General features: G+C 44.1%; 4 protein-coding genes and 1 non-coding gene across 6 annotated transcripts in view; 2 read left to right on the top strand and 3 right to left on the bottom strand.

Annotated features, from left to right (window-relative positions):
• Positions 1-9,253, bottom strand: part of LOC121597832 (phospholipid phosphatase 2-like) — a 49,627-nt gene extending 40,374 nt beyond the window's left edge. The window contains exon 1 of the mRNA XM_041923997.1: positions 8,974-9,253. Coding sequence (XP_041779931.1) covers positions 8,974-9,025 — 52 coding nt within the window. The 5' untranslated portion in view covers positions 9,026-9,253. The remainder of the gene's footprint in view (positions 1-8,973) is intronic.
• A 1,337-nt stretch (positions 9,254-10,590) lies between these two features.
• Positions 10,591-12,117, top strand: LOC121595371 (N(6)-adenine-specific methyltransferase METTL4). The gene is made up of 3 exons (XM_041919287.1): positions 10,591-10,982; positions 11,056-11,752; positions 11,843-12,117. Exons 1-3 carry the CDS (start codon positions 10,752-10,754, stop codon positions 12,058-12,060), a joined length of 1,146 nt encoding a protein of 381 aa, XP_041775221.1. The 5' UTR covers positions 10,591-10,751; the 3' UTR covers positions 12,061-12,117.
• Positions 11,804-17,704, bottom strand: LOC121595369 (UDP-glucose 4-epimerase-like). 2 transcript variants are annotated; one of them, XM_041919284.1, is made up of 4 exons: positions 17,526-17,704; positions 12,467-13,292; positions 12,209-12,401; positions 11,804-12,130 (listed from the first exon to the last, which is right to left on the bottom strand). In XM_041919284.1, the coding sequence occupies exons 1-4, from the start codon at positions 17,669-17,671 to the stop codon at positions 12,057-12,059; spliced, it is 1,239 nt and encodes a 412-aa protein (XP_041775218.1). In that variant the 5' UTR covers positions 17,672-17,704; the 3' UTR covers positions 11,804-12,056. The 2 variants fall into 2 exon arrangements, with proteins under 2 accessions (XP_041775218.1, XP_041775219.1); XM_041919285.1 differs by lacking the exon at positions 17,526-17,704 and adding an exon at positions 16,154-16,476.
• A 422-nt stretch (positions 17,705-18,126) lies between these two features.
• LOC121595370 (store-operated calcium entry regulator STIMATE-like) lies at positions 18,127-26,833 on the bottom strand. Its single transcript, XM_041919286.1, has 6 exons — positions 25,651-26,833; positions 23,260-23,404; positions 23,050-23,171; positions 21,276-21,463; positions 21,077-21,193; positions 18,127-20,203 (listed from the first exon to the last, which is right to left on the bottom strand). The coding sequence occupies exons 1-6, from the start codon at positions 25,829-25,831 to the stop codon at positions 19,766-19,768; spliced, it is 1,191 nt and encodes a 396-aa protein (XP_041775220.1). The 5' UTR covers positions 25,832-26,833; the 3' UTR covers positions 18,127-19,765.
• On the top strand, positions 21,625-21,696 carry Trnaq-cug. Its single transcript has one exon. It is a non-coding gene; the product is annotated as a tRNA-Gln (tRNA).
• Positions 26,834-26,879: the final 46 nt, after the last annotated feature.

Genomic DNA, 26,879 nt, shown 5'->3' with positions numbered 1-26,879 from the left:
GCAATTAGTCTTGTAAGCGTAAGGACAGTCCCGGGTGAAGGTGGTGCCGTAATGTGATACGCACACGGGATGGAGCGGCAAATGCGGGAGGAACGGTAGTAAAAAATGCAACTCGAAGAGTGTAATAGGTTCGTACCAGTATTCTATTATTCCACACATTAAAATTTAATTAAATCAAGCTGTAATAGGCCAATATAATGGAATGATTTAATATTTGCCATAAAGCAAACAAAACAATCATAAATTATGAATAATAGATCAGATAAATTACTTACTAAAGATGCCACAAGAAACACATTAAATGAATGTAAACCCAACAAGATCGTTAAATACAAAAAATGGAGAATATCAATTCATTCTAATTAACCTTAGAATAGTTATTACAATATAGGAAATAAGTAGATAAATAAATAAGTTCATAACTGTGGACTTCATCATCTCTATAATAAAATTCTAGTAAAGGCTGATCAGCGTTACTATCCATAGAATGGCAACTACATCGGTTATGGAAAATGCAACGGCGCTTAGTGTGGAGTGTTTTGAAAGGTACGGGAGACGAATGACACAAGTTACTGTCAGAATTCAATAGTTGAACGCTATTTAGTTGGCATACTTTTTAGTTAAACGCTTGATAAGAACAGTTACTACAAGCTTAGGCTCATTTACTTTTAGGTACTAGTAGGCTTTAGGTAGGTTATATGCGTTGAGTGTTCTGGTATGGGTTCAGAATCAATTCCAAGGCCGGTGCAGCTTTGGGTTCAGTGCCAGGACCGGTATAGGGTGAAGATCAATTTCAGGCGCGGTATATGAGATCGGGAGCAAATCCATGACCGGTATGGTGTCAGGATCAATTCAAGGGCCAGAGTAGGTTTTAGAATCGACATAGGTTTGGAATCTGTCCCAGGATCGCTATCTGTTCTGATTCAGTTTCCCCTAATGTGTCCCATGGAGTTAAAAATCGCATGGAATTTAAAAATTCGTTCTCTTTAAAAATCGCATGCATCCTAAGTTTATTAAATACTTCAGAAATTATATTGCATTACCCTGTAACCGGGTCAAATTAACTAGTGAGAATAAATTGATTTCAGTTAAAAGCAAAAAAAAAAAAACACAATACAAAATCCATCCCTAAGAGAGTTAAGATGATAAAAAAACATAACTTTTAAGAACAGTTGAATGTTTTTACATTGTGTGTTTGATCCACCGTTCCTCCTAGCCAAGCATTCCCGAAAAACTCAGAAACGATCACCAAGACGGTCTAATTTAATAATTCATTATTCAATTAATAGCTTCATTAGAAGGTACTTTTAGTGAGTTAATTTTCACGTTGGTTATGTACTTTATTAATACTACAACCGTAGAAAGACCTCTCCTTTTGAAATTAAGTTTAAAAAATGGAAATGAAATACAACAGAACTCGCCGAGCAAAACAAGTAATGGAAAACAAGCAACATTTCCCTTGTAACAGCAAACCATGCTGTGTTTGTGTTGCACATTAACAGACAGTTGTTTTCGGTCATGTTTTTTTTGTTTTATTTTCTATTTCTTCCTCTTCCTTGTTTTATTCCTCAACAAAAAAAGGTACAAACAAAACCTACCGACAGGCATCATAAAACTCCCTCCATGTTCAGCGAATTTGTCTTGTAACTCATCAACGGGAGCAATAAATTGAAGGCGAAATGAAATAATCAAAACCATCATCTCGACTGACCCCATCGTGCCCATCGAAGAACGCTATTCGGGGCGGACACGGTTAGACCCCGAACCCGAAAAGCCTAAAAACTAATGACCCTTCAGATGGTTACACACAAACACAAGGAAAAGTGGAAAGAACAACTAAAAGTGACGTCGTCTTCTTGAGGCCAACACCGCGCGCCACACTGTGTCCACAGGGTTTGGTTGATGCTTATCGCATTGCATGGAAGAAATGGTTCACTCGTTTTTTTACTGGGGAGGTTGACAAGCTTCTTTTTTGTCGCCTGTCGACAACAGTACGCCAAACAAATTGGCTACCGCCCCACTTTGGCCCAACGCTCGATGTCCACTGGCGTAGATCCACCGTACCGGGCGCGCTCTCTTTCTCTCGGTGTCGGAAGATCTCGGTTACGATCTCGAGATCGTCTGGGGTTGAGTTCTTTGGGGATCGAGCGAGCGGAAAGCATGACCCCCGAGGTCGGATGGTGTTTGTGGCTGCCAACGGGCCAATTAAAACCCCACGCCATAATGGAATAATAAGGGTCTAGCCAGTCGAGTGGCTTGACTTCTAACCTCGGACTTCCATTCCATGCCAGCCACAGCCAATGTCCTGCCTGCCTTGCAACGAGTCTCAAGATGGGGCAGGAGATGGAGGAGAAGTAGGAAATGCGTAAGCTTGGTAAGCGGATCGTGACCATGTCATTTTTCATGTGATTAAAATAAACTCATCCCTAGCATGACCTTCCCTTTTCTGCGCGGGGAGACGGACGTACCCCTCGGTGGTAAGGAAATTAAGAAAAGGGAAGAAAATAAATAGACAATGACTTGCTGCTGACAGCTGGAGTGTGTGTGGATGAAAACACGGTACATGTTATGAGGCACGAGTGGCGTCGACGATCATGTCGATCACTATTTGTACATGGGCATGTACAGAAGTGTTAGCATCAAGATAACTCCTTAACAAGCCGGCAACCTGAGAAGAAGGGGAGCATGAAAGCTCGAGAGCTATTAATAAATTCCACATGGAAGTTTAAATGCCCAATATAGCACGTGTCCTTTCAAGCTAAGCCGTAGAAGTATAACTATTGATTTATAATTGTACATTTATTGAATCGACAAATATCCTCAGCATTAGTTCAACAAAATAGAAAATCAGTAACACTTTTCCATCTTAAAGAAGGCTAATTAAGACAATCGAATAGAAATGTATAAGAATAACTAAGTATGTAAGAATAAGTTAACAAATATCAAACAAAAAAATAAATTAAATATAAAAGAAATAACAACAAACTAGCTAAACAAATAAAATAACTAAATTCTAATAAAAACGAAGAAAAAGAAGAAAGTAAAGAGCCAGGCATTTAATAAAGAACTAAATTGTATGAAACAAATCAATGAATAAGTATCAAATTACTCTGCAAAAATATTAAAGAAAGGTCAACAAATTAACATCAATAGGAACGCATAAAAGAAAATAATTATGAATAAAGGATAACACATTGAAGCGACAATTAAAATTGCGACAAGGGCCCTTCCAGATCGACTCAATAACGTCCCTCATCGATCAGAAGCAGAACCCATGGAAGTGAATTGAAATTTGTTTAATTTGCGTTTGAAAAACAAACAAGGCAACCACAATGGAACCTCCGCGCGCGGTTAAGTGCCCCCGCCCATAATGAATCATGCTCCCCACCCCACACTCGGAAGCGATTTGTTAACCGTCGTGTTGGCTCTTGCTAGCAAAAAAGCAAACCGTGTGCGGGTTCAATTTCATTTGGCCACCAGTTGTTCTGCTTTTACTGCGTAAGTAGTTCGTTGCGTAACGCACGAGGCAGACGAGGTTATTGATTACGCGCCAGGCAGGGCAGGCAGCAAAAACAGTGGCGCACAAGAACGGAACCTCATATTGTCAATCAATACGTGTGGGGAGGGTTATGCTGCTGCACGAGTCGATGGGTTGTGTGGTGGTGGTGCGTCTTCGCTCGCCGTGTTGCAAGAAAACTAGTGAAGCTCGGATTTAGCTCGCAACCGCAGCAACCGCGACTTTACAAGGACACTAAAACCAAAACGAAAGCTTACGGGGCTAGAGTTACGCAGGCTGGACTAGATTGTTACAATCTATCAAACGCCTAGCATTCTATCAGGTGAAGTAATGATGAAGTTTAAAGCAATATGGATGTATAAATAATTGTTTTAAAATACTAACAATACAAACAAGGAATCTAAATACAAAACTAACATAGGGGCCCTTCACGATTCTAGTCAGTTTGTTGTATGGAGTTTGACAATTGGCGGCTGAAATCATGTCAACACTCCATACAAAACCACGCACAAAACTAGCCTACGATTTTCAGCCTCAAAGCTAGAATTAGATTCGAGTACCTGCTCGAAACAATGTCAAAACAAGGTAATGTTTTCATTTATCCCAATGTGCATTAAAGAGATCAGGTGGTGGAATCTAGAATCAAAGTGTATGTAGATCAGATGATCTCGTCCCATATAGTTTGACAACTAATTTTTGAATAAAATGAATTTCCATAGAAACGGTTCGTTTTTCACCGCGCGGCCACATGAGGTGAAATATGCAACGAAATGAACTTTTTGACAGGCGAAATATCTGTCAGATAACACATCACAGCAACCAGATGATGTGCAATGTAAACAAATGGCGTGTACAAAACCGCAGCTAAATCTATTAAATAACTTCAATATTAAGTATTTTGTCAATTTGCATTCAACAATTCATCATTTTTTCCAATTAGGGAATGTTCTGCTTAAAAATATATTCTTTTTAAGTGAATTTCGAAAGCGGATGTTGTATCACCCCTATACCTTTAGCTGTATCTGTCAAATATTTCACCTATCAGAATAGTTCATTTCGCTATATATTTCACCCTGTTTGGCGGTACGGTCATAGCAGCACAGATGTAGCAGACATTGGTCTCCTCATCGAAGATGTTGTATCGAAACAAAAATGGATGTTAGGTCGTTCAGATTTGACTTAGCTTACAGTTAATAGTATTTCACGTGAAAAGTGAATATAATGAAGATTTGATTAGTGTTTCGTGTATTCGTCAAGTTACCAGAAAGCCCGTTTGAGCAAAAGTTTTCACCTGTCCTGTCAAAAAATAGGACGTTCAAATTTGGTTATAATAAACAGGCCTTGGTTTACATACACTTTGGCAATTTGTAGGTAGGGATTGACAGATATCTCCCACAATGTCGCCCAATAGAAGCGATAAAAATCAATCTTCTAAATACATACACCTTGGGATAAGCATACCTCTATATAATACCCACTTTGATAGCTGCTCGAAAACTGCTACACAATGCAAACAGCTGACAGGCTGAAATTTCAGTTTACGGTCTTAAAAAGGAAAAGGGCGCTATATTGACGTTTTTTATGCGTTACTCTATTTCAATTTTTATCAATTGATAAGTACCATTCATTTTTACTACTAAAATAATTAGAATAAAACCATTTCCAGCACAAAAGAAATTGGCTTTGTGCCTACGAATGCTGAGCAGAGCTAAAAATAGTTAATTTTAATTTATTTTTATGATGCCATCATATTTATTTCGCACTTCATGTTGAAACGCATGAGTGATATTGCCGTCGGTCTTTACATAAAATCTCAGCCAATCCATTATTCCGGATAAAACCCGCTACTCGAGAACAAAAACATCTACATAAACGGTTGCCAAGTGCATGGGATTTATGGCGTTGGGGCGGCTCCCTTAACCCCAACACACATTAAACCCATATGCACTTTATGCCTCGGCTCCAGACCGCTCCAAAACGGTAGCGAACACATGATTGAAGTGTGTGGATCGATTGCATCGTGTTTTATCTCGAGTGAGCAAAAACTGAGCGCTCCTCAGCTCCTCCTTCCACACCAGCACCTAAGTTAATAAATTAATCAACGATGCAGGCCGTGAAGTGTGGGGCGCTTTAATGCGTTCCCTGGGGGTCCTCTGATACGGATTCTAAGACTAATGCTTCCAAGCCGAACGGACGGATGAGTGGGGGGGGGGGGAGTTTGAGAGCATAATTGTTGCGCACTCCAAAAAGCAACGCACTCGAACAGGAAATGGATTAGATAATTGTATTGTTGCTCCGGCACCAACCCGAAGTGCCACAACTGTGGCCGGGCAATGCTTGTTAGACGGCATTTAGTTTATCTGGCAAACACTTCTGGCCGCTTGCCGCTTCTGGTGCTGGTGCTTCATCTTGAGAAAACCAGACAACGTCGGCTGGCCGATCCAATCGCAACTCTGTATCAAAAGCCCATTACCGATCGAACGTGGATGGGGGACGGGCAAACGCGACAAGAGTCACGATCCCGGCCGGCTCTTGATGCATTGATTGAATGCATTAATGCACTCGTGTGTAGGGTGGGTGGGTTCATTGATCGGATGTCGAACCCAGATCGAAATCGAGAACGAACGTTTCCTCTTTCCAAACCGCCCAAGGGGATGCTACTTCTTTCTTTGTTGAGTGTTGTATTTATTGTAAGAAAAGCGACACCATTTCCTATTTCCAAGTTCCACAGCTTTACCGAGGAAGCTTTAGCAGCAGGGGAGCACGCAGCTAAGCTAAGTTGGGTTTAATATTTCCTTCTGCAGTGGGCTCCTGCTGAGGGCTACCCGCTTGGGGTCAGCCTTTCGACTCGATAGGCATCTCGCACACCCATTTATGATGCTAATAGGTGAAGATGACAAACGTAAAATCACACAAACAACCCCCCCTCATCCACCCTCACAGATAAAAGCACTTCAAAATGCACGCCAGCAGCGTTCGATAAAACACATCAATTTATAATCCTACGAATGACACCTGAATTCCGTACGTTTGCGGGCGGTCCCACCCTGGCGGTGTTGGTTTACGAGTGGGAGTTTTTTTTTACAAACGCCCTTCCGTACCGATCATTTCCCAAGTGATGTACGATCAGTTTTGGGTGTTTATCGTGGGTGTGTTAGAATTTGCATAGAAATTGAATGGAAATATGAAATCAAACACTCATAGTAAGTAATGGCGAGCGATTCACGTTTCGGGTGTAGTAAAACGTTGAAATTAAAGGGCTAATTTGAATAAATTAGGCGAGCTCACACGATAAATAATAATTTTAACGAAATGACCAATAAACATTGCACATTATGTTGTTGAGAAATTTATGTGGATATAAATGATGCTAGAACTTTTATGGTAATGATTATTCGTTGCAAATTACTTTATTAACTTAAGCATGAACATAAAAAGGGCTTTATTAATATCAGCAATATTTAATATCGAGCTCTTGTAGTTTCATACATTTTATAGAATCATTATACTTTTTACTGTTGAGTTTTTGGCTCTTTACGTCGCTTCTAATACTCTTCGGGTTTTTGTTTTGTTTTACAGATTATTGCACTCCAAATCACAAAGTTATCTGACCACTGATCTAGATCTCTTTCCCACTATTTATCTACATTTTTCGACCATTGAATTAAAAAAACAAATACTATTTTACTTTCTCCGTATTTTATCATATTTCTTGTTCAAATGTGTTAAATACACAAAGTAATCGCATTATTATCTTTTTTTTAACACTCAGTTCGACAAATTTATGAACCCTTGTTATGCTAGTTAAGGTATTGAATAATGTACTTGCTTAGCATTTCTTTTATTCGATTTTCATTGCTTTCTTTTGGTGGAAAAGATAAAACTAGGACCAACAGATAAGAACAATCAACTTAATTATAATTGAAGGAATGTATTTTTGACAAATAAAAGGTAAAACCGTTATAACGATAATTTAAATATATTAACTAACAGATGTTGTCGGTAGTTACAAAACTAAAAATATCAAAGTAAAATAATTGTACAATGAAATCAAAATCAGCAAAAGGCGAAACATATAAAAAAGCTAAAACTGAAATCACATATAGCAGAAGCTAAAATCCTAAAAATGCGGCAAAAATATAAAAGGTGTAAACATGATGAAAGAATACCAAATATAAAACTATAAACAATAGCAAGATATATTTATAAACAATAAAATGAATATAAACCAAATATAAACTACAACAAATATAGAATCAATGTAGTTACAATATCATCAGCATATAAATATGCAAATTATGCTTCAAATTTAATTGATATTTTGTTTTTCAAGAAAACTGTAAAATACTATAATTTATCTTTTTATGGCAAAGGAATTCAAACTTAAATTGAATCACATATAAAATGGATTTGCACTACCTAGGTGACTAAATACAAAAACGATAGAGAAAATCGGACACATTCTGCTTGTTAACGTTATTCCTTCTCTATCGACTTGCGCCAAAAACACCTGTTACACGTGACGAAAAGCAATGCGATGCAACGACAATTACCCCTTTCGAGCATGGATCATTAGATTTTACCATGAATGATCGTTTGATCGCCAATGTACCAACAAGACAAAAAAATCATGCATCTCTGCTGCGGTTCATTTGTTTTCCAGCTCAATGCAATCCAACATAGCGCACATAGGACCAAGGGTAGTATGCATATAGTAAAAAGAAAAGAATTTGTACTGCGCACACCGCAAATAGACGGCCACCGTCAATTGCCCAGCATACCACCACAGGCGCATCCGCACGAAACGATCTAAATGGATTTCTTCTCGCCTTGCGCTGCGCTGTTGGGGTTAATGTTGGTGAACCAATATTCTGTCCACCGGATTTTGTGTACGGGTTATTGTTTTTTTTTGTTGCGGTTTGATGATTTCTAATGGTTGCTTCTTTTTCTTCTTTTGCTTTCAGCGATCGTGTCGATCGGCCATCGGAAACACCGCTATCCTACCGCTATTGAGGTTAATAACATCATGTTTATGCTTTCGCCAAAATGGGGTGGGTAAAGATTTGTTAGAAAACCGGTCAATCGAACCGCAAAAAAAAAATCCCCAAAAATCCCACTCTCTCACACACACCAAGAAGAATCAAGAATAGTACAATAGAGGCGGCATAGATCGGTTTTAATTGAAGCAAATAATCCAATCGTTGACCTGTTGCTGTACATTGCGCTTAGAACACGTGGCAACTAGATTTGAATTCACTTGCGCAACCTGTTGATAAGAAATTGTCGCTATTTTTCGTCTACGGGGTAGATGCTTATCGGGAAGAAAACGAGATATAGCAAGCATGAATCGATATCGCGTCGCGTTGCTGCAAGTCATTGCTTACAGCCGCCACACGATGGGGAAGCACTTTTAATCGATGAAACTTGATAACACTGGAAAGCCGCCGCGTGCTTACCTGCATAGAACGTTCGCCGTAGCACCTTCGTCTGTTGCATTTTGAACTGCATTCAAACAAACACACACCAGCACGTTGCCCTTATATTGCACCAGCACCCGGTTTAAATGGGTTCCCTTTTTGAGGCGAAATCGATCACTTCCAGATCCAACCACCGGCACAACGGGGAGTGCACGAATTGAGCTAAAAACACAGCCGGTCAAGGTAATAAATACATATTTCACCATCAACTTTGCGTAATCGCCACCACTAAACACTAATCGTTTTGGACTTGGGTCGCGAAATACGCGAAAACTTCAATTGCAAACACATACACACACACACACACACACACGCACAGATCGGTGTTGACAGATTGCAGGGCAGGGTTTTTCGACGCTTTGAAAGGAATGCTAGTTTTGGCAAAGAAAGTGCATATTTTTAGCTGTATCGCTTGGTTTAATGATGGTTCTACGAGCAAGGTTTGGTTTTCAAACACAAAAGATAGCAAATAAACTTGTTTTCTGCATTTTAATCGTCTTTTGAATAAAATGCGCGCAAAATCAACAGGTGAGCAACAGAACGTCGACAAGATTGAACGCAGAGTGACCAGAAACGCAGAGTGACCAGACCGATTTATCTGAATTCCTACCGATTTTTTATATGCCTACCTATTCACAAATGACCGCCCTAAAACCTCCGACAAACCGACGTGACACTTCGAACAAAATGAGCTTCAAAAGTTGTCTCCTTATTTCAAATGAAAATACGTTAAACACTAGCGCCATCTCTATAATGATTCGCTTACTACACTGACACAAAGGAGGAACTGCTAAACCCCTTTTTGTTTTTCTCCGCAAATTCCTATGAGCATTGTTTTATTTACTTCTTACATCTTTTTCATTTATTTAGAAACCTATAAAATGATTTTGTTGGGTGTTTTGTCCAATAATTCTCACAAAATCTTGCCTCACACTTCCTTCGCAATTTGTATTTAGAACAGTTGTTTACATCGAAGCAGCAGTGAACAGAGCCTACTTTGACAGAAGTGATCGCCTCACATGCAAATGACAGTACTTTCGTGTGGGACACTTTTGTAACGCCAGTGTCACGTCGGTTTGTCGGTGGAAAAACTCTCAATTTCTTTAATCATTGATAATAAAACTGAGCCAAAAAATGAAATCAGTCAAAATAATCCAGCGAAAATCAAATGACAGCACGTACGATAAAATCGTATCCGATGGAGCACTGCAGCGGCTCTAAGCGGTCGCGTGGAGGCCCAAGAAAAAGAACTTGCCGTCATTGAGAAGCAATTAGCATCTTACTCCTTCTTTGGCTTAGAATTCCTAGTGAAATTTTCAGATCGACACTTCAGAAAAACCTTCATTTGTGTAACCGCTGAACCAAATCTAATCCATATCCTAGATAAAGGATGCATATTCTCGTGAGATGGAACTTTCATTTTGCGCATTAGTATCCCCCCTCCCTCCCCCCTCCCCCCATCCCGCTTAACACTTCTTTCGCTTTTACTTCATTCAACTCAGTTAAGTTTCGAATTTTAACCTACCGAAAACGACCGATAAAATTTTGATGCGGCTACCGAAAACCGACAAAATAATCTGGCCACACTGATTGAACGTGATTTGTTTACTTTCGGCTCGAACACAGTTTGTTTACATTTATTTTGTGCCGATGCCGGTATTTTTTCATTCGTTTCTCAAATTTTAAACCCATAAATAGCTTATTTAGCCTTATGGAAATTTGTATTAGTAAGAAAACACTCTCAAGTCAAGCGTAAAATGTGCAGTTGGGAAGAATTGAGTGAGCAAGCGTACCTTCTGAACCATGCCAGCAGTGTGGAGAATGTTTACAGCAACAGTTTTCTGGATAAAAACGTAAAGAAAGCATGTTTGAACAGAGTTCTTTTCGATATAAATGTGCCTTACGATAAGAGAGACGATAAGGGAGAAAATGCCAAGAAAAGGAAACGAATTAAAACGACAGGACCGTTCGACGAGATCACTCGAAAGGTTTGGCTCGAAAGGATAATCGGTTACTGCAAGGAAGGGATTACAACTAACATTTTCTACTGTTTATTTCTAGGTGTTTGAAAACCATTCTTCCATCCAGCACAAACTACCAAGCAAAGCGCACCAAAGCACCACAAACAACAAAGAAGCGCTCGAGTTTGTTGACCACTTTAACACCTCCTCGCAGTACGATGCCGATCGACGGTTTCGCGGACAAAACAGTACGAACCATACCATCATCACGGAAATGGATGGCGAAAGTTTTCTCATTCCCCCACGGGTAGCCTTCATCAACTCTTCCATCGATCGGTTCGAAGAATATATCGGCCAGGATGAAAAGTTTGACCTGATCGTGCTCGATCCACCGTGGTGGAACAAATACATCAGGCGCGTGAAAGCCGTCAACGCCAAAGCGAGCTACCGGATGCTAACGAATGCGGACATTAAAGCGATTCCGCTCGAACGCCATCGGCACGAAAATACGCTCGTGGTTGTATGGTGCACAAACGCACCGTCTCACATCGATGCGGTGGTGAAGGATTTTTTCCCCAAGTGGGGTGTCGAGCTGGTCGGTTGCTGGTACTGGGTCAAGATTACGGGCAGCAGCGGTCAGCCGGTGTGCAAATTTAACGAACCGGCCCAAAAACAACCATACGAGCGCATCTTTATCGGCTTACCGCAGGGTTCGCCGATAGCCCAAAACTTCCCACGCGAACGGTTCCTGTACTCGGTACCGTGTGCAATACATTCACACAAACCACCGCTTTACGGTATGTTTCTTTCAGAAAATTAAAAAAAAAACAATTCAACCCCTTATTGGATTACAATATAATCGGTCGCTCCACGGCTTTCGATTGCAGATTTATTCACATCGAAATTTGTACCGCCCGGAGCCACCTGTCTAGAACTATTCGCACGCAGCCTCTACCCCGGCTGCACCTCGTATGGAATGGAAGTGTTAAAACTGCAAAACAAACGCCTGTACGAACTGGCCATGGAAGAAGGCGGCGCGTTGCATTTGAATAAATATGATAAAACCTGTCAATTAGCAGCACCGGCCGGACAGACACCTCCCTAATGGTGCCCATTAGCTTGCTCCGTTTTGTAGCCGTTCGGGTTCATGGTTTGCCATCGCCAAAAGTCTTCACCTGAAATGGAGATGGAAGTAGTATGTGGGAAGGTTAATCAGTGGATAAGGCACACAGCTCCAGTCGTCGCACACTTACACATCTCATCGACACTGTGAACGGCTTTCCAGCCAAGCTCCTTCTCGGCAAGCGTCGCATTGGCGTACATGGACGAAATATCCCCGGCACGCCGTTCCTGAATCACGTACGGAATCTTGACCTTGTTCACCCGCTCGAAGGTTTGTATAAGCTCCATGACGGATATTCCTTTGCCGGTGCCAAGATTGTACATCTAAACGAAAATTTCACTCATTAACCATTAGCTCTTTTCTCTCTCTTCCCACAGCAACAGCTCACCTTCAACCCGAGATGCTCCTGGTCGAGCTTGTGCAGTGCCGCCACATGCCCACTGGCCAGATCCATCACGTGAACATAGTCCCGTACACCCGTCCCATCGGGCGTATCGTAATCATTGCCAAAGATCGTCAGCACATCCTTCTTCCCGATCGCGACCTGGCTAATGTACGGCATCAGATTGGTGAACTGCTTCGTCGGATCCTCCCCGATGCGGCCCGATTTGTGTGCCCCGACCGGGTTAAAGTAGCGCAGCGCTATAATGTTCCACTTCGGATCCGCCCGCACCGCATCCTTCAGCATCTCCTCGATGAAGTACTTGGTGCGGCCGTACACGTTCGTCACGTTGCCGGTGGGGTTTTCCTCCGTGATTGGCAACCGCTCCGGCTCGCCGTACACCGTGCACGAGCTCGAGAACACCATCTTGTAGATGCCGAGACTGTCCATCACCTCGAGCAGATTGATCATGCCGATCATGTTGTTCTTGTAGTACAGCAGCGGGTTCGTCATCGATTCGCCGACCGCTTTCAGCGCCGCGAAGTGTATTACCGAATCGATGCGGTGCGCCTTGAAGATGCGCTCGACCGCATCCTTGTCCAGCAGGTCGCAGCGATAGAAGTGTACCTTCCTGCCGGTAATTTCCTCGACGCGCTTCAGCGCGACCGATTCGTTCTTGGCGGAGTTGACGGAGTTGGTGAAGTTGTCCAGCGCCACCACACCGTAGCCGGCCTCGAGCAGCGAAACGACCGTGTGGGAACCGATGTAACCGGCACCGCCGGTCACCAGGACCGTGCCCTTCTGTTCACCCGTCATGTCGATAACAGTGGAGCTGAAGAGAGAGAAGGTAGGAAAGGCATTATATTTTCAACTTGGGTTTATTACTATAAAAAAGATGATAATATTTTAGGAAAGTGTTGTGTCAATTTTAAACTTGAAGATGATCCCGAAATTAACTTAGTAACTCTTAAAAATAATTCTAAAGTCAGTTGATTCAACATGAAAGCTTTGATTTACTCACACAAAGCTTTCGCCCTGACCTCCACGTGCTTACTAAACACGTGGTTTGAATTTGAAACACTCAACAGGTGGTGGTGGTGTTGGTCGTTGTCTGTTCAATGGCAAGCAGTCTGTTGTGGAGAACAATGTAGACATCAATATCATTGTTCATTATACAGACCAAGGTAAAGATGTTAGATGTAACCACTATTGTTAAAGGGTATTGGGTTTGATCATATCGTCTGGCCGAGATGTTTCTTGACCTCTCTTAAGCTTTCAAAATACTGTTTCCCGTAATACCAACAAGCAACAACGACGCCAACGACTGTTAGCCAACTACTGCTGACGTAATTCTACATTCTCCACAATCTCGCCCCATGGATGGGTACTAAATTAGTGATGGGTGCTCGGAATCGTATCTACCCGATTCCGATTCCGTGTTCGGAATCAATTCCGGAGCCAATTCCGATGCCGATTCCAAAACCGAATCCCGAGCCGATTCCGAAGTTGACTCCGGATCTGGAATCGATTCCGGAATCAGAATCGGCTCCGAAATTGGAATCGACCTGGGAATCCCAATTTGCTCCGGAAATGAAATCTGAATTGACTCCAGAGCTGGAATTAGTTGCAGTATTTGAATCAGTTCTTGAATTGAAATAAGCAGTTTCAGAAGCGATCAATCAATCCGGGAATCTCCATGAAAATTGATCGTTTACAAGTACATTTGGATTCTGTACGGCTATCAATACGCTCCCAGACGCCTATTCTTATAGAGATGCCGAAACTGATTTCGATTTCGGACCCAATTTTGAACCCGATTCTGATTCCGGGGCCAATTCTGGAGCTAATTCCAAACCCGCTTCCGATTCCGGAGCCGATTCCGATTCCGGAACCGATTCCGATTCCGGAAACTATTCCGGAGCCGATTTCGGAATCGATTCCGGAAATTGATTCCGAACCAACTATCCGGAATCGATTCCAGTAAATTTCGGGGCTAGCTGGAATCAATTCCGATGAAAACTTAATTTTTCCCATCACTAGTACTAATCATCTTCCCAAACATACCGTTCACATATCGACCTCCCCCTCCCAGAGCAGACCCCACCGAGTGAAACATAATGCTCGAGAGAAGAAGAAGAAGAAGTAAAAAACTGGTTTCAGAATTGGACTCACTCCGTCCAGTGAACCTGGTTGTCAATGAACTTGTTACTGATCGTGTTCCGTTGCGTGCGTGCTGCGTACGCTGCTTTTCCCATCCGCTCCAACCGGACGTCGAGAAGACGATTGCGTAAGAACACTGAACTTCATCCCCGCGCATGCACCAAGCGGATCTGTGTTTCGATCGAACGAAATCGTTTCTACCTCACCATCTACTTCAGCCAGTGTCTTCCCTTGCGCTGGAGTGGATATGCGCTTTGTTTCACAGTCAAGGTTGAGGCACTTGCACCGTTGGTGAGTTCCAGCAAATGAGTACACACCGTAGACATTGCAGCCGATAATGACCTCAGCGTGATTTACCCATTACCTCCCCAAACGCACGATCGATCGATCATGTGATGAACTCAGCTAAGCATCGTCATCATCATCATCATCATCATGCCAGGGAAATGTATTCCGTTATTCTAGCTATTCCAACCATTGCTCTTTGTTTAAAGATCGCTAATTAACTGACTAACACGGGACATCTCGAAGAAGAAGCAAGAGGAACGACTCGTTTATGCAAATGAAAGCACATTAACGTGTCCGAAGACTAAACAAAAAACCGGAATCGAACCGAACCGGGGCACTTGTTTTGGATGTGACATTTGAAATTTTTGGGTCAGAGTAGGCTGTGCGAATACACAGACCGACACCGATCGACCGGGGTGGTCGTTTTGTTTTACGTAAGAAGTAGGTGAGATGACGTCCGACGTTGTCACCAATTTGTGGAAAGGTTAGAGAGCTGCATTTGCAGCATGACTTTATGTACAAAATTATCAAAAACACAGCTTAAAAGGGTATGTAGAAGTTCTTCAAGGTCATCCACAAGCTCTGAAGTAGTAAACCAGAACGCCACGTTGTCAACCCCAGGTTAAACCACCGGTTGGGGTTGTTTTTTTCATTACAGAATTCCACACGAACGTGCCGTGAATGCAAAATCCCGCCTCTCGCAGAACTATTTCACAATGAAAGCGGAACTCTTGCGGTTCATTCAAACTGGTAAAGGGGCTAAGGTGTGCAAAAGGGGTTCGGGAATAACACGCTGCTCCCTGCCGCTTTAGAACAGGTTGCTGTTGCGCCGTGGAAGCTTCCCGGCTGCGTGTTGCGCCAGATATTGCTTTTTCTTCTACGCTTCACAGCACCAAACACCGTTATCGGACCCCGTTTTTTTACATTATTATGGGTGAATCTTCACCTCACCCGCAAACACACACACACACACACAAACGGAAACACACGTTTTTTATGGGTTATTCACTCGTAACAGTTCTTCTTCTTCTTCGGAGCATCTTGGGGCAACCAACTCCAAACATTCCAATCATCATGCTCGGCACCGCTGGGCACTATTTGAACGTGATTGGGATGTGTTGTACATAATTTCGTACATGTTATTGACTTGTAACATTTCAATTGATTTTTCCTGTTCACCGATAACACGTAGGGGTTTTTTTTTGGTAGAATTTGGTGAAGTTTTGAAATGCTTTGTCGTCGTACCCTCGCTCACTTTTCCGCAACGATCCGTACTACACGACGCTCTAATGCTCTCCTTCCGCGGCCGACACACACTGGCACACACCCGACTGGCTGCCCAACCAACCAACCCCGGCCTCTGCACAACGAGAACTGCGACGACGACGACGGCTGGTGACGCACACAACACGACCGACGTGGCCGTTGGCTGAGCGCTGAATGAAGAAGACCCAGGACAGGTTTTCCCAGACACGCGCGCTGGAACTTGTCGGCACGGTTCTGGACACTCACACGCGCAAACCCCATATCCGAGGCAACTTCAAACGCTTTGGTCTGAGCGCTTCTTCGGTCCCGCGCGGCTCATTTCCGGACGACTAGTGTAGTGCGGTTTGCGCGTGAGAGTTCGTGCAGGGCGGTGATCGCATCGTTGGAAAAGCGGGGTGCCCGCTTTCGCTATCGCACAAATCTTCCATTCTTTTGCCGTTTGATGTGTGCAAGAGGGGTGTTTGAGTCCCGTGTGAGCGCGAGAGACGTCTGACGCCATCGCATACACATACACACGCAACACACACACAGAATCACATAGCGCGTATTTAAGGGAGCCTTTGAGCGTTTGAAGATCGTTTGATCGTACGATTGAAAGAGCATAAGCGAGCGAAAGACGCTTGAAAACGAGACGAGAGAAATCGGTGTGTATGTGTGTGTGTGTGTGCATGTGTGCCCACGTGGAGGACCTGAAACTGGTAGGGGGGGGGGGGGGGGGGGGGGGGGGGGTGTTGGTTTTTGTAAATGCTGCTGCATTCGCCACAAAAACGCAGTACAATGCGCAGTGAATCATGTTGTTGAAAGTGGACGGGAAAAAAGGGTTAAAAATTACACGAAACAATTACTTCTCGTTGACCTTCGTGCAGGGTTGTGGGCCATTTCATTGCCTCTTCAAATAGTTGATCAGTTAAACAAAATGATTTGGAAAATTATACTAAATGTCGAAAATTGCTTCCCATGCTTATACACCGTGAACAAACGAAAAAAAAACGAGGTTATTTTGGCTCGGCAACCCTTCACACACATGGCCACCGAAAAAAAAGTCGCGCATCACATTCCAGAGGAATCGCGAAATGCGCATCCAGATAAGATGCGGTCGCGACCGATATACACACACACACACACACACACACACGCATATGTTTTTAATGTTTGTGACCCCGTTCATTCCCTATCTTCGTCTGTTTCCCCCCTTGTTTTAATGATGTTTCCTTTTTTTTCGGGTGGAATTTCATCTGCTGTCCATGTGCGCGTTTGCTGCTTCCCTTTGCTTCATCATCACACGTTAATGTTTATGTTTATTGCTATAATTGTAGTTATCGTTTCAATGCACTTTCATCAACCAACTCACCTCTCGGCTGCCGGGGTCACCACCAGCTCATCCGGTATGGAGATGCAAACGGTAGCGCTTGACGAACGCTTCATCCAACCGTGCTGCTTCCCATACGCGACACTATTTCCCCGCTCATAATTAACGCGAACACTGGTGCCAACCATAGCCACTACTGGTGGTGGTGCGAGTATGCGATTAGTCTGCGTCCGATCACTGCAAAACACTGCAAAAGAATAGCACTGGTCGAACAGATTGCACCACCGATTTTGCCAAACCGATCGTCGAACGTTTCTCGAACATGCCCCCCCCCCCCCCCCCCAACGGTGGTAAGAGAATGGCTTTCACCTTTCACCAAGCGCTGCGCAGAAAATGGTTCTGATCGGTGTGGGGTTTCTTTCTTTTTTTTTGCTTCACATGGCCTCACAACCGCGGGTGGAGTGAACTGGTTTCCTCCTATTTGGAGAGGAGGGAAACGAGAAAACTCCAAATCGTCGCGAAAAACCGTTATTGAATTACAATGAACCACACCGATCCAGAATACTTTCGGATTTTCGAGCCCCCGCGGGGAGAGCCTAGAAAGGCTTTCCTCGTTTTTTGATGCAAATTTCGAAACCCGTTGTGTTCTTGCGTATAAAAGATCACTTCAGCTTCCTTTATTTTTCTCTCTCTCTCCTTCTCCTCTGGGATCGGAGAGCCCGATCACACTTCGCGTGAACCCCTTCGTCAGTTTCAATTCGCGCGCGTGTTTCTTTTTTCATTCTCCGTTCTCCTCACGATCGAATCCGCCGCCGCTTGTATACATAACCAGAAGCGCGCCCCACCGCTTTCACCTTAATTGCTAATCGTTGTATAATTATGTATAAAATAGAACAATAGTATAGTGTTGTTAGGTTAGGTGTGTATGTGTATGTAGATGCATAGAAGTGCCCACCACTGCCCTAAAGGCGCCCACTTCTGCTGCAAAACAGTAGTTTCCTCTCCATGCCCCTAGCTCCTCTTTATCCTTAATCATAGCGCATTTTTTAAAGTGCATCGAGTGGTTTTCGTTGTTCCGATTTATTCTCTGTCGGCTTTCACATTTCACCTTTTCGCTCACTGTCACTGTTCTTAAGTCCTCCCAAAAAGGGCTATCGCTCTCTCTCTCTCTCTTCACCGTTCTCGTGCCTTGCTGTAGCTTCTTTCATTGCGTGCCTCTGGTTCAATTTTATTCCCTTCTATCCGGTACATCGTCATACTACATTGAAGCTTTTGCTTTTACAGAAAATGTCTTTTGCTTTCTCGATTCGCTCTTTTCTCGGAGGTTTTTTCTTCTTCTTCTTCTTTTGTCTATTTCAAAAAATGGAAGCATATTAATTGCAACGCTCGCTTCGCTTCATCGGCTCTCATTAACATCGCAACAGTGACTAATAGTAGCTAAAATAGTACAGATCTCTCTCCTCCACCAAATATCATGTGTGAGCTTGACGCTAGGTTTTGCTACGCTTCTTCTGTTTCCTGTCCTGTGATTGGATTCGAATCCCTTCCCTACTTTAATGTTCCTTTCTTCCTTTCTTTCCCCTTTTTTCTGAATGGGGGGCCACGCGCTGGACGAATATATGTGAATCTTCTGTGTACGCTCCTGCTCAATTCTCACTCAGTATCACAATGGTATGCCACACGGTGCAGCAAATTTGGGGGGTGGTGGATTTTGGGAAACGATTAACTCGCCACCACACTAACTCTTTTTCGAGGGCGGGGACACACACCCTATATAACATCTGTCCTATCAACGGTTTAACAAACGGGGTTCAACAATAAACAGAACCGGAAGCAAACGGTCGATCTTCGCGCACCTTCCTTTGCTGCTGCTGATCGGCTGGCTTTTCTTTGGAGTGCCAGCGTCAGACGGGAAGGGGTGGCAATTACTTGTTTTACGTTAGTTGTGTTCAGACTTTATCGTTTGAATGCGTTGCTTCTGCCAAGGTACTTTGAATGTTTTTTTTTGTTTTGGAACACAGGAAATGTGATTGGTTCTGATGAGGCTGATCTTCCCCATACGCAATGCTCGGGTGCATGATTGTTAAGGTTTGTTTGTTCAGGTCCGTACGTTAGGGAAGTGCTTCTGTGTCGATCACCTTTGTTTTACCATGTTCCCTGTGTGTTTGTCAGGAAATATTGCCATTTAATTTCTCTCTCCTTCTCTTTCTATGTGTTATTAGTACACACACATGCACGCGGAACGATATGCGGCTTGTTAAAGGGGAGGGGTAGGCTCGTCCTTAAATGTTAATGACACTGGTGCGCTGTTGAACTGTGCTTTGCCGGTTCGTCGGCCCGGGTGATGTTCGCGTCGAGGTCAGCACGATGGCCGTGTCCATGTCGAGCGGCGTCAGCAGGGAGGAGGAACCCCCGCCGCTGCTGCTGCCACTGCTGCTGCCCCCCATAGACGAGGACGCCGCCGGCACCACTGACGTGCCGTCCGCCATCGTGCTCGTCTGCAGATATGCGTGATGCTGATGGAGGAAAGGTGCATGCTGGGTGTGGTGATAGTGGCGCCCCGAGAAGGACCGATTGCTGGTAACGCTCTGCCCCAAACCACCACCGCCGCCACCACCACCGTTGGGCGTACTGAAGCTTAAAATTTCTTCATCGCCTGACAAAAGAGTATCAGATTCTGAGTCATTTGGTTTGGTTTTGTGTATCATTTTGTATTTTACCTGCAAAAAGATGATTGGGTTGTCAGTGTCAGAGAGGCTCGGTTACTCGGGATTTTGTTGTTGTGATGGTTGAGCGAAAGCGGCAGCAAAAGGCTTTTGTTTTTATTTTACTGGCTGGGAGATGAAGGTTGTGGTGGAATGACTTGGGCGGAGTAGTGTGTGTGTGTGTGTGTGTGATTTGCGGTGGGAGGTTTGAACATAACAACAACAAAACAGGGAGACGAATACAACTACTCTACAACAAGGACACACGAGGGGGGAATGAATGTGAGTTGACGCTAAAGTTGGAAGGCTGCACGCACTGAACACAAATCCTTAACCACCCTTCCAAATAATACAGCTTTTTTTTTTCTCTCACTGCCTGTCTTTTATGGGGTTATTATTAAATTCGTCAATTGAAAGATTAAATTCGATCACGAAAACGAAACAATTGAGCAATTAAACGGCTTACAAACTAGCTAAGGCACTAATACACTTCCCGGAAAGATTAATATCATTGCGCGTCGTTTAAGTGTGTGGAATAATGGGCCTCTATTCTAACCATTCCCGGGTACACCCCCTGCTCGGAAGTTGTATAAAAAAACGATAATATAATACTAAGCACCAGAACAGGCATGAAAGACAACGAGGTTGCTTACGAAACTCCTAACAATAATTCTACTGGCGGGTAGGATGGGCACTGGCACCGATTGGAACCAACAAGTGGAAGAAAAACGAGAACAACCGGGGGCACATATACACACACGCACACAAATACAAATACAAACAAAACCTAGCTATTCTACTTGTACGTTACGCGACAAAACAAAAATACCGAACGTCAAGAGATGGCTTTTAGAGTTCGTTAGTTTTTGTCTGAAAATGGCCCCTTACTTTTTGCAGCAAGCTATGCTCCCGACCGTGCGCGTGGTGCGAGCTGCCGGCCGCCGTGTTGCGCTTCTTGCGCGTGTGCCTCATCAGGAAGTTATCCGTCACCCAGAAGATTAGGATCTGAAATTAGGAAACGAAATACATTAAATACAATAAATAGGCGACACATAATTTACCCACAAGCGGCCAAAGAGAGACTTACATTGACGAAGAACGGAATGACCAGCATCACGACGGCCAGCTCTATCCGCGGATCCCGGAACGGCGACAGGACAAAGTTTTTCACGTTATCCCACACATCGAACTGAATGATTAGCGTCGTTATCAGCTTAACGACCACCATCAGGCACACGTAGATACACGTTTGGTAGAACCAGGATTTCGGGGCACCTGAAACGAGGAAGCAATGTTGCAGTGCAAATTAGCGAATTGCGTGAATCGTCCTGCGATAAACGATATTTTTTTAACGAAACCCTATTGCTATGCGCCTAGATGTATGCAATCTGCATCGCACCTTCTTGTTTCGTGCCAGTCGGGCGCTCTCTCAGCGAGGTTCCATGGTGTAATGGTTAGCACTTTGGACTCTGAATCCAACGATCCGAGTTCAAGTCTCGGTGGAACCTAACACTCCCGGTCGCGTCTGATACCTTTTTTTAACTAGCGCAGCCGGCACCCCATACTTTTGTTTTCATTGCGCATGCGCGTACACACGTGCTGCAACAGTTTGTTTCGTTCATATTCAAGTTCGCTTCATGATTCGGCTCTTTTCTGCCTGCCCGTTGCATTACTTGTTCGTATTTTATGTTTTAATGAGCAAAAAACAACGGGAGAAACCCGCCAGGGCCCACTGATACGACAACGATAGACCTATGGACCAGCAGCCACTCGAACAGCCGCTAATAGGTAGCCAATGTAAATAATGTTCACGTCATCGTCATTTCCAGCGCCCCGAATCCACCCCACGCAGGTAAATAAACATTCTATCGCATCGCAACGACGCCTTATCACCGTCTTTTAAGTGTTGCTGCCGCGGTGGATGTTGATAAGGTGTGTAGCTGCCGCAGGATACGAAATGTCCCGCCTTGATAATGGTCGTTAGATAGGGTACTATCGTCCGGTTCTCCGAGAATATTACCCTAAGACGGTGTTGCAATAGCCAAGTATAGGATTACGATTAAAATGGAGAGCTTGTTGTGTACCTCAAATGCGTTAACATCATTGTACCGGACATTGTACAATCCTGTGCTGCACCTTACGGGCTATCTCCAAGCTATCTGCATAGCGTAATCGCCGCATCATCGATACCTATGCTACGCTTCCCCCGGGCCAGCAGACTGTCTGTAGGCCACCGGTGTAACATACATCGGTATTCCATTACGGTCACTCGTGTACCTTCCAAGCCTTCTTCGTAAAATTCAACCACACAACGGACAGAAGAGGCCGACCACTTTCTATTTCATAATCAAACCATGCCGGCGATGCATCTTTCTCTTGCCACTCTGCTTCGCGCTTTTCACGCTCCTTCCTCTCGTGGGGGTATGGTCCAAGTATGACTTTGCACGCCACGCCACCCTCACGCCACTAGGGGAGGCAGGGGGCTTCTCGTCTGTGTGTAATTAAGGCTCTTTTTTGCCACAACCTGACGCGTCACATGTGTTCATGAGCGATCGATCGCGGGAGAGGTACGGTTTAAAAAAACTGCTTCTTCGCTCGGGCCCAATTTGGCCTATATTGGCGTGCCTTGGGACCCGCCAATGGGCATTTGCCCGACAACCGCCGCTTACATGATGAACATCGTTTTTTTCTGTACGTTGTTGCTGCGCCGTAAGCCCCACGTGTTGCATAGAACCAGACTGTTATTATTTAAAGGTGTATACACTTGGCGTGTCTCAATTACACGTTGACCGCGACAACCAATCGGGGGAGGAGGACGGCACACCATTAATTTAACTAATTTTTCACACACACACACTCACCATATTCACCAAAGTTGATGGCATCCCATTTTTTCTTCCGCGCTAAATACTGACAGGTTTTGATGCCGATGTAAATAATGAACAGCCCGATGGTAGAATCCAGCAGGAAGTTGATAATGTACCTATTGGAAAATTTAAGCAAAAATTAGTAAACTGGAAACCCATCGCGGAGTCAGACGGAGTCAAAGGGCATAGGAACTGGGCTCCTACCAGGTACAGGGGTCGCCTTGGAAGAGTGGGGCCAGATAAACGTTGGCCATGTGGATCACTAGAGCACCGATGCCCTGCTTGGACGTATCGTACCACCAGGTTTCCCATGAGCGGCGATTGTACTGTGGTTCGCAGAAGCGTTTAGCTGCAAAGAGACGAAGACGAAGTAAAACGGTTACATGTTTAAGCTTTAAAAGGGATAATAGTTTAAAACGTTTAAAACATGTTCTTATTTGACTGTATTCTCTCCTTCTCTCTCTCTCTTTCTCATCATTCGCCTTTTTTTGTCATTTTCATTTACCAATGAGAAATGAAACGATTAACAGATTACTAGCTGTTAATGGAGTACAGGGTTTGCCAACTATCACTTTCGAACATAATTATTCACCGCATCTAAAGATGTTTTTCAACAGCTGTCAAATGTTGTATCAAATAAAATGAAATTTCAGTTGACAGCTGATGAAAACCATCTTGGAGGAGATGAAAACAGGATTTTCCAAGTTAGTTTAGAATGTAAACGTTGTTATTGTTATGAAACTGACTTGGAAAACCCTGCAATTCAGTGCTATTTATGCAGTTTGGCTTTTTTGATGGAAAAGGCTTATTTCAATTATATTTAAAGACAAACATTTCATATGTTTTATAAATTGAAAAGTAATGATTTAAACTATTAAAATGACAAACATCCATTTTTACAATCGCGTGATTCTCTATATGAAATTGTCAAACAGAAAACACACCGAACTTACACACACGATCGTCTCTCGAAACCTTCTCCCTTCATTAGAAACAATAACCTGCCAACAACGGACTTGCTTGCTGCTGGCCAGCCGTAAAGTGTACACAATGAATTGCTTAATCGATCTTCGACGGGTAGAAAACTTTGCTTGCTTATCGTACATCTGATTACACCTGTGCGTGTGTGTGTGTGTGTTCTTATACGTAACGAGAGCAAAAAAATAAAAACGGCCCGGCGGAACAATTATTCGTGCTTCTCACGCACCTGAAACGATATAATGCTTGGACGATTCCACACACGACGGTACCGCGGCAGGCGGTTGTTAATTCCCTTGTTTAGGTTAATTTTTGCTAATAGTGCTGCTTGTCATAAAGATGAGATAACAGCTTTTCGTTTGCATTTTACGTTCTAAGGCGAATACATAACAGTCAGGACAAATGCATAACATGTTGTTGAGGGGTTTGAGATTGAGCAGGAATACAGTTTTCATTCGAAATAATTTAAAATGTCTGTTAATTCCGATGGGTTCCTTTGGAAAATCTATGTTTCCAACAATTTGACTAGTGGTTTGAGCTCGGAATCGGACCTACTAGTAAGCAATTCCGGGGCTGATTCCGATTAATTCCGGCTGGAATCGATTCCGATTTCGGAGTTGACTCGGCTTTCGGTTTTCGGTTGACGGGCCGATTTGACTCGGCGGAGTTGACTCCGGACCGAACTCCGGACCGAACCCGGAATCAGAATCGACCTGGGAATCGCAATTTGCCCCGGCAACGGAATCAGAATTGAATCCGGAATTGAAATTAGCTGCGGAATGAGAATTAGTTCTTGAATTGAAATAAGCAGTATTAGAAGCGAAATCAGTTCGGAAATCTCCATGAAAATGGATCGTTTACAAATAAATTTGGATTCTTTGCGGCTATCAATTCGTGGCATAATTGGACCCAAACGCCTATTCTTATAGGGATATGTCGAAACCGACTTCGTTTCAAGGCCGATTCTGATGTCGGAGCCAATTCCAATGCTGGTACCGATTTCGATTTCGGAATCAATTCCGGTGCCGATTCCGATTGCAGAACCGATTCCGGACCTACTGTCCGGGATCGATTCCAGAAAACTTCGGAGCTAACTGACTGGAAACTGACTCTGAAAACAGTGAATATCATTTTCATTCCCAAAACAAATGAAATGGTTGCTTGAATGCGAAGGATACATCATCACCGCCTAAGCTTCAATGTAATTTGTTCTTCAAATATTGATAACCAGCAGCTAGACGACGCTTGAGCCGATATTTGAACAGCCGTTAAATGATAAAGACAGTCCAGCGCATCTTGTTCAGTTCCACTTCCAGTGGCCTGCTACGGTTGGCTACAACAGTTCATGACCTTTCCGCATCCTTTCGTACATTTCTTGCACCCAAAATGCTCCTCCTTTTCACCACCTGCTGCGTTCACCCGTGTTGCTATTTCCTTGTTACACACACACGCGCGCGCGCCTCTTTCTCGACACCTTTCTCTCGGCAGCCCGGTCATCACGCCACGGGTACGGGTACAAAATAATCCAATTAGCCAAACGTTAAAGCTTTAATGAGGCGCCGTAACAGCCCCGCGTCACACACCACGCACCACACACCATCCGGACTTACTACTCACCGATAAGGCAGGTAAAGGCGAGGGTGGCCAGTATGCCCTGCAGGAACCAGCCGAACAGATCCGTCAGCGCATCCTTGCTGCAGTGCAACGTTTGCCACTCGGTGTTGCCTTCCCCGGCCAGGACCGTGCCCGGATCGGCGCCACCGACCATCTGGCCCAGCACCGCCGCGGAACCGTTCATCGCTACCCGACGAATGCGCAAACACAGCGGCGGCACCACCTTGCGTTTGCCGCCGTCCTCCAAGCCCTGTTGCTAAGGCGTATTTATAATGTCGTATGACGACGACGCACACTGGTTGGTGGTGGTTGTTGTTTGCTCTTGAGGGGTCCCTTGCTCAGGTTGGGTGCGACATGCATAAACTTTTCTTTAGCACTGATTTCACTTTTTAGCTTATTTAGGAAACCCCTCAAAATCACTACACGCACGTTCGGTTAATATATATGTACCCGCGATCACACTACTACATAAGGGAAGGTGCAGTAATTTTGAAATAGCTCACGATCTAGGAAGAAGGTAAGGTGCAAAGAACTCGCGAGGCAAAGTGCACGGCAAAACTATGTTTTTCTTTATGATGAGGCAGGTTCGTTGCGCGTCTCCCTTCTCTCTCTCTCTCTCTCTCTCTCCTTCACACACACCATTCGATGCTATCTTCCTTTCGTAGCGATGCACTGCATACGATGGTGGGATGTTTGTTGGCGATGGCGCTGCTGCCGTCGAGTGCCAACCATTTGGGAAGATGACGACACGACTTTCGTTGGCTTTGCAGCAAAGCGCGGCTGGGATAGCAAAAAAAAACCTCCCCCGAAACAGAAGCAGCTAAAAACTGCGTGGCCTTCGGGCACCAACCACACAACCGAAAACGCGTTGCGAAACTTCGACGTCAGCACCAGTAGCTTCACTGCTGCCCCGGGACGACGGAAGGGTGTGATGATTCTTGCCTTGCCTAACAATACGTGCCACGGGTGTACGGATGCACACGGAAGCTGCCGTGCCGTCGGCTGGGGTGCATTTTTCACTCGCGGTGACGGTGACGGACGCGTAGTTACTTCGCGAAGGGTCAGATAAGGAACGTGTACGTTTCGGGATCTTCTGGGGGATGGCAAAGTTGTGGAATGAACAACACAAAATAAATTACTGACCCTAGCAGCAACCGAGCGTTTGACAGGTTGTGTGACAAATGGTTTCGAAAATGGTTGTAATTTTGACCAAGAAAGGTGCCCATCGAATC

This window comes from Anopheles merus, chromosome 3R (genome assembly GCF_017562075.2).
Source record: "Anopheles merus strain MAF chromosome 3R, AmerM5.1, whole genome shotgun sequence".
NCBI classification, from domain to species: domain Eukaryota; kingdom Metazoa; phylum Arthropoda; class Insecta; order Diptera; family Culicidae; genus Anopheles; species Anopheles merus.
The sequence above is the reverse complement of the archived record's forward strand: the minus strand, read 5'-3'. Positions and strand labels throughout refer to the sequence as shown.

What these genes read in the sequence shown, in the direction of transcription:
- LOC121595369 (XM_041919284.1), bottom strand. Translation starts at nt 17,671, where the DNA reads ATGGTTGGCACCAGTGTTCGCGTTAATTATGAGCGGGGAAATAGTGTC. An exon ending in GTGACCCCGGCAGCCGAGAG is followed by an intron (nt 13,293 to 17,525) that starts GTGAGTTGGTTG and finishes CTCTCTCTTCAG; the next exon opens with CTCCACTGTTATCGACATGA. An exon ending in TCACAGTGTCGATGAGATGT is followed by an intron (nt 12,131 to 12,208) that starts GTAAGTGTGCGA and finishes TCTCCATTTCAG; the next exon opens with GTGAAGACTTTTGGCGATGG.
- LOC121595370 (XM_041919286.1), bottom strand. Translation starts at nt 25,831, where the DNA reads ATGAACGGTTCCGCGGCGGTGCTGGGCCAGATGGTCGGTGGCGCCGAT. An exon ending in CGCCTTTACCTGCCTTATCG is followed by an intron (nt 23,405 to 25,650) that starts GTGAGTAGTAAG and finishes GTCTCTTTGCAG; the next exon opens with CTAAACGCTTCTGCGAACCA. An exon ending in TCATTCCGTTCTTCGTCAAT is followed by an intron (nt 21,194 to 21,275) that starts GTAAGTCTCTCT and finishes TCCTAATTTCAG; the next exon opens with ATCCTAATCTTCTGGGTGAC.
- LOC121595371 (XM_041919287.1), top strand. Translation starts at nt 10,752, where the DNA reads ATGTGCAGTTGGGAAGAATTGAGTGAGCAAGCGTACCTTCTGAACCAT. An exon ending in TCGACGAGATCACTCGAAAG is followed by an intron (nt 10,983 to 11,055) that starts GTTTGGCTCGAA and finishes GTTTATTTCTAG; the next exon opens with GTGTTTGAAAACCATTCTTC. An exon ending in ACACAAACCACCGCTTTACG is followed by an intron (nt 11,753 to 11,842) that starts GTATGTTTCTTT and finishes TTTCGATTGCAG; the next exon opens with ATTTATTCACATCGAAATTT.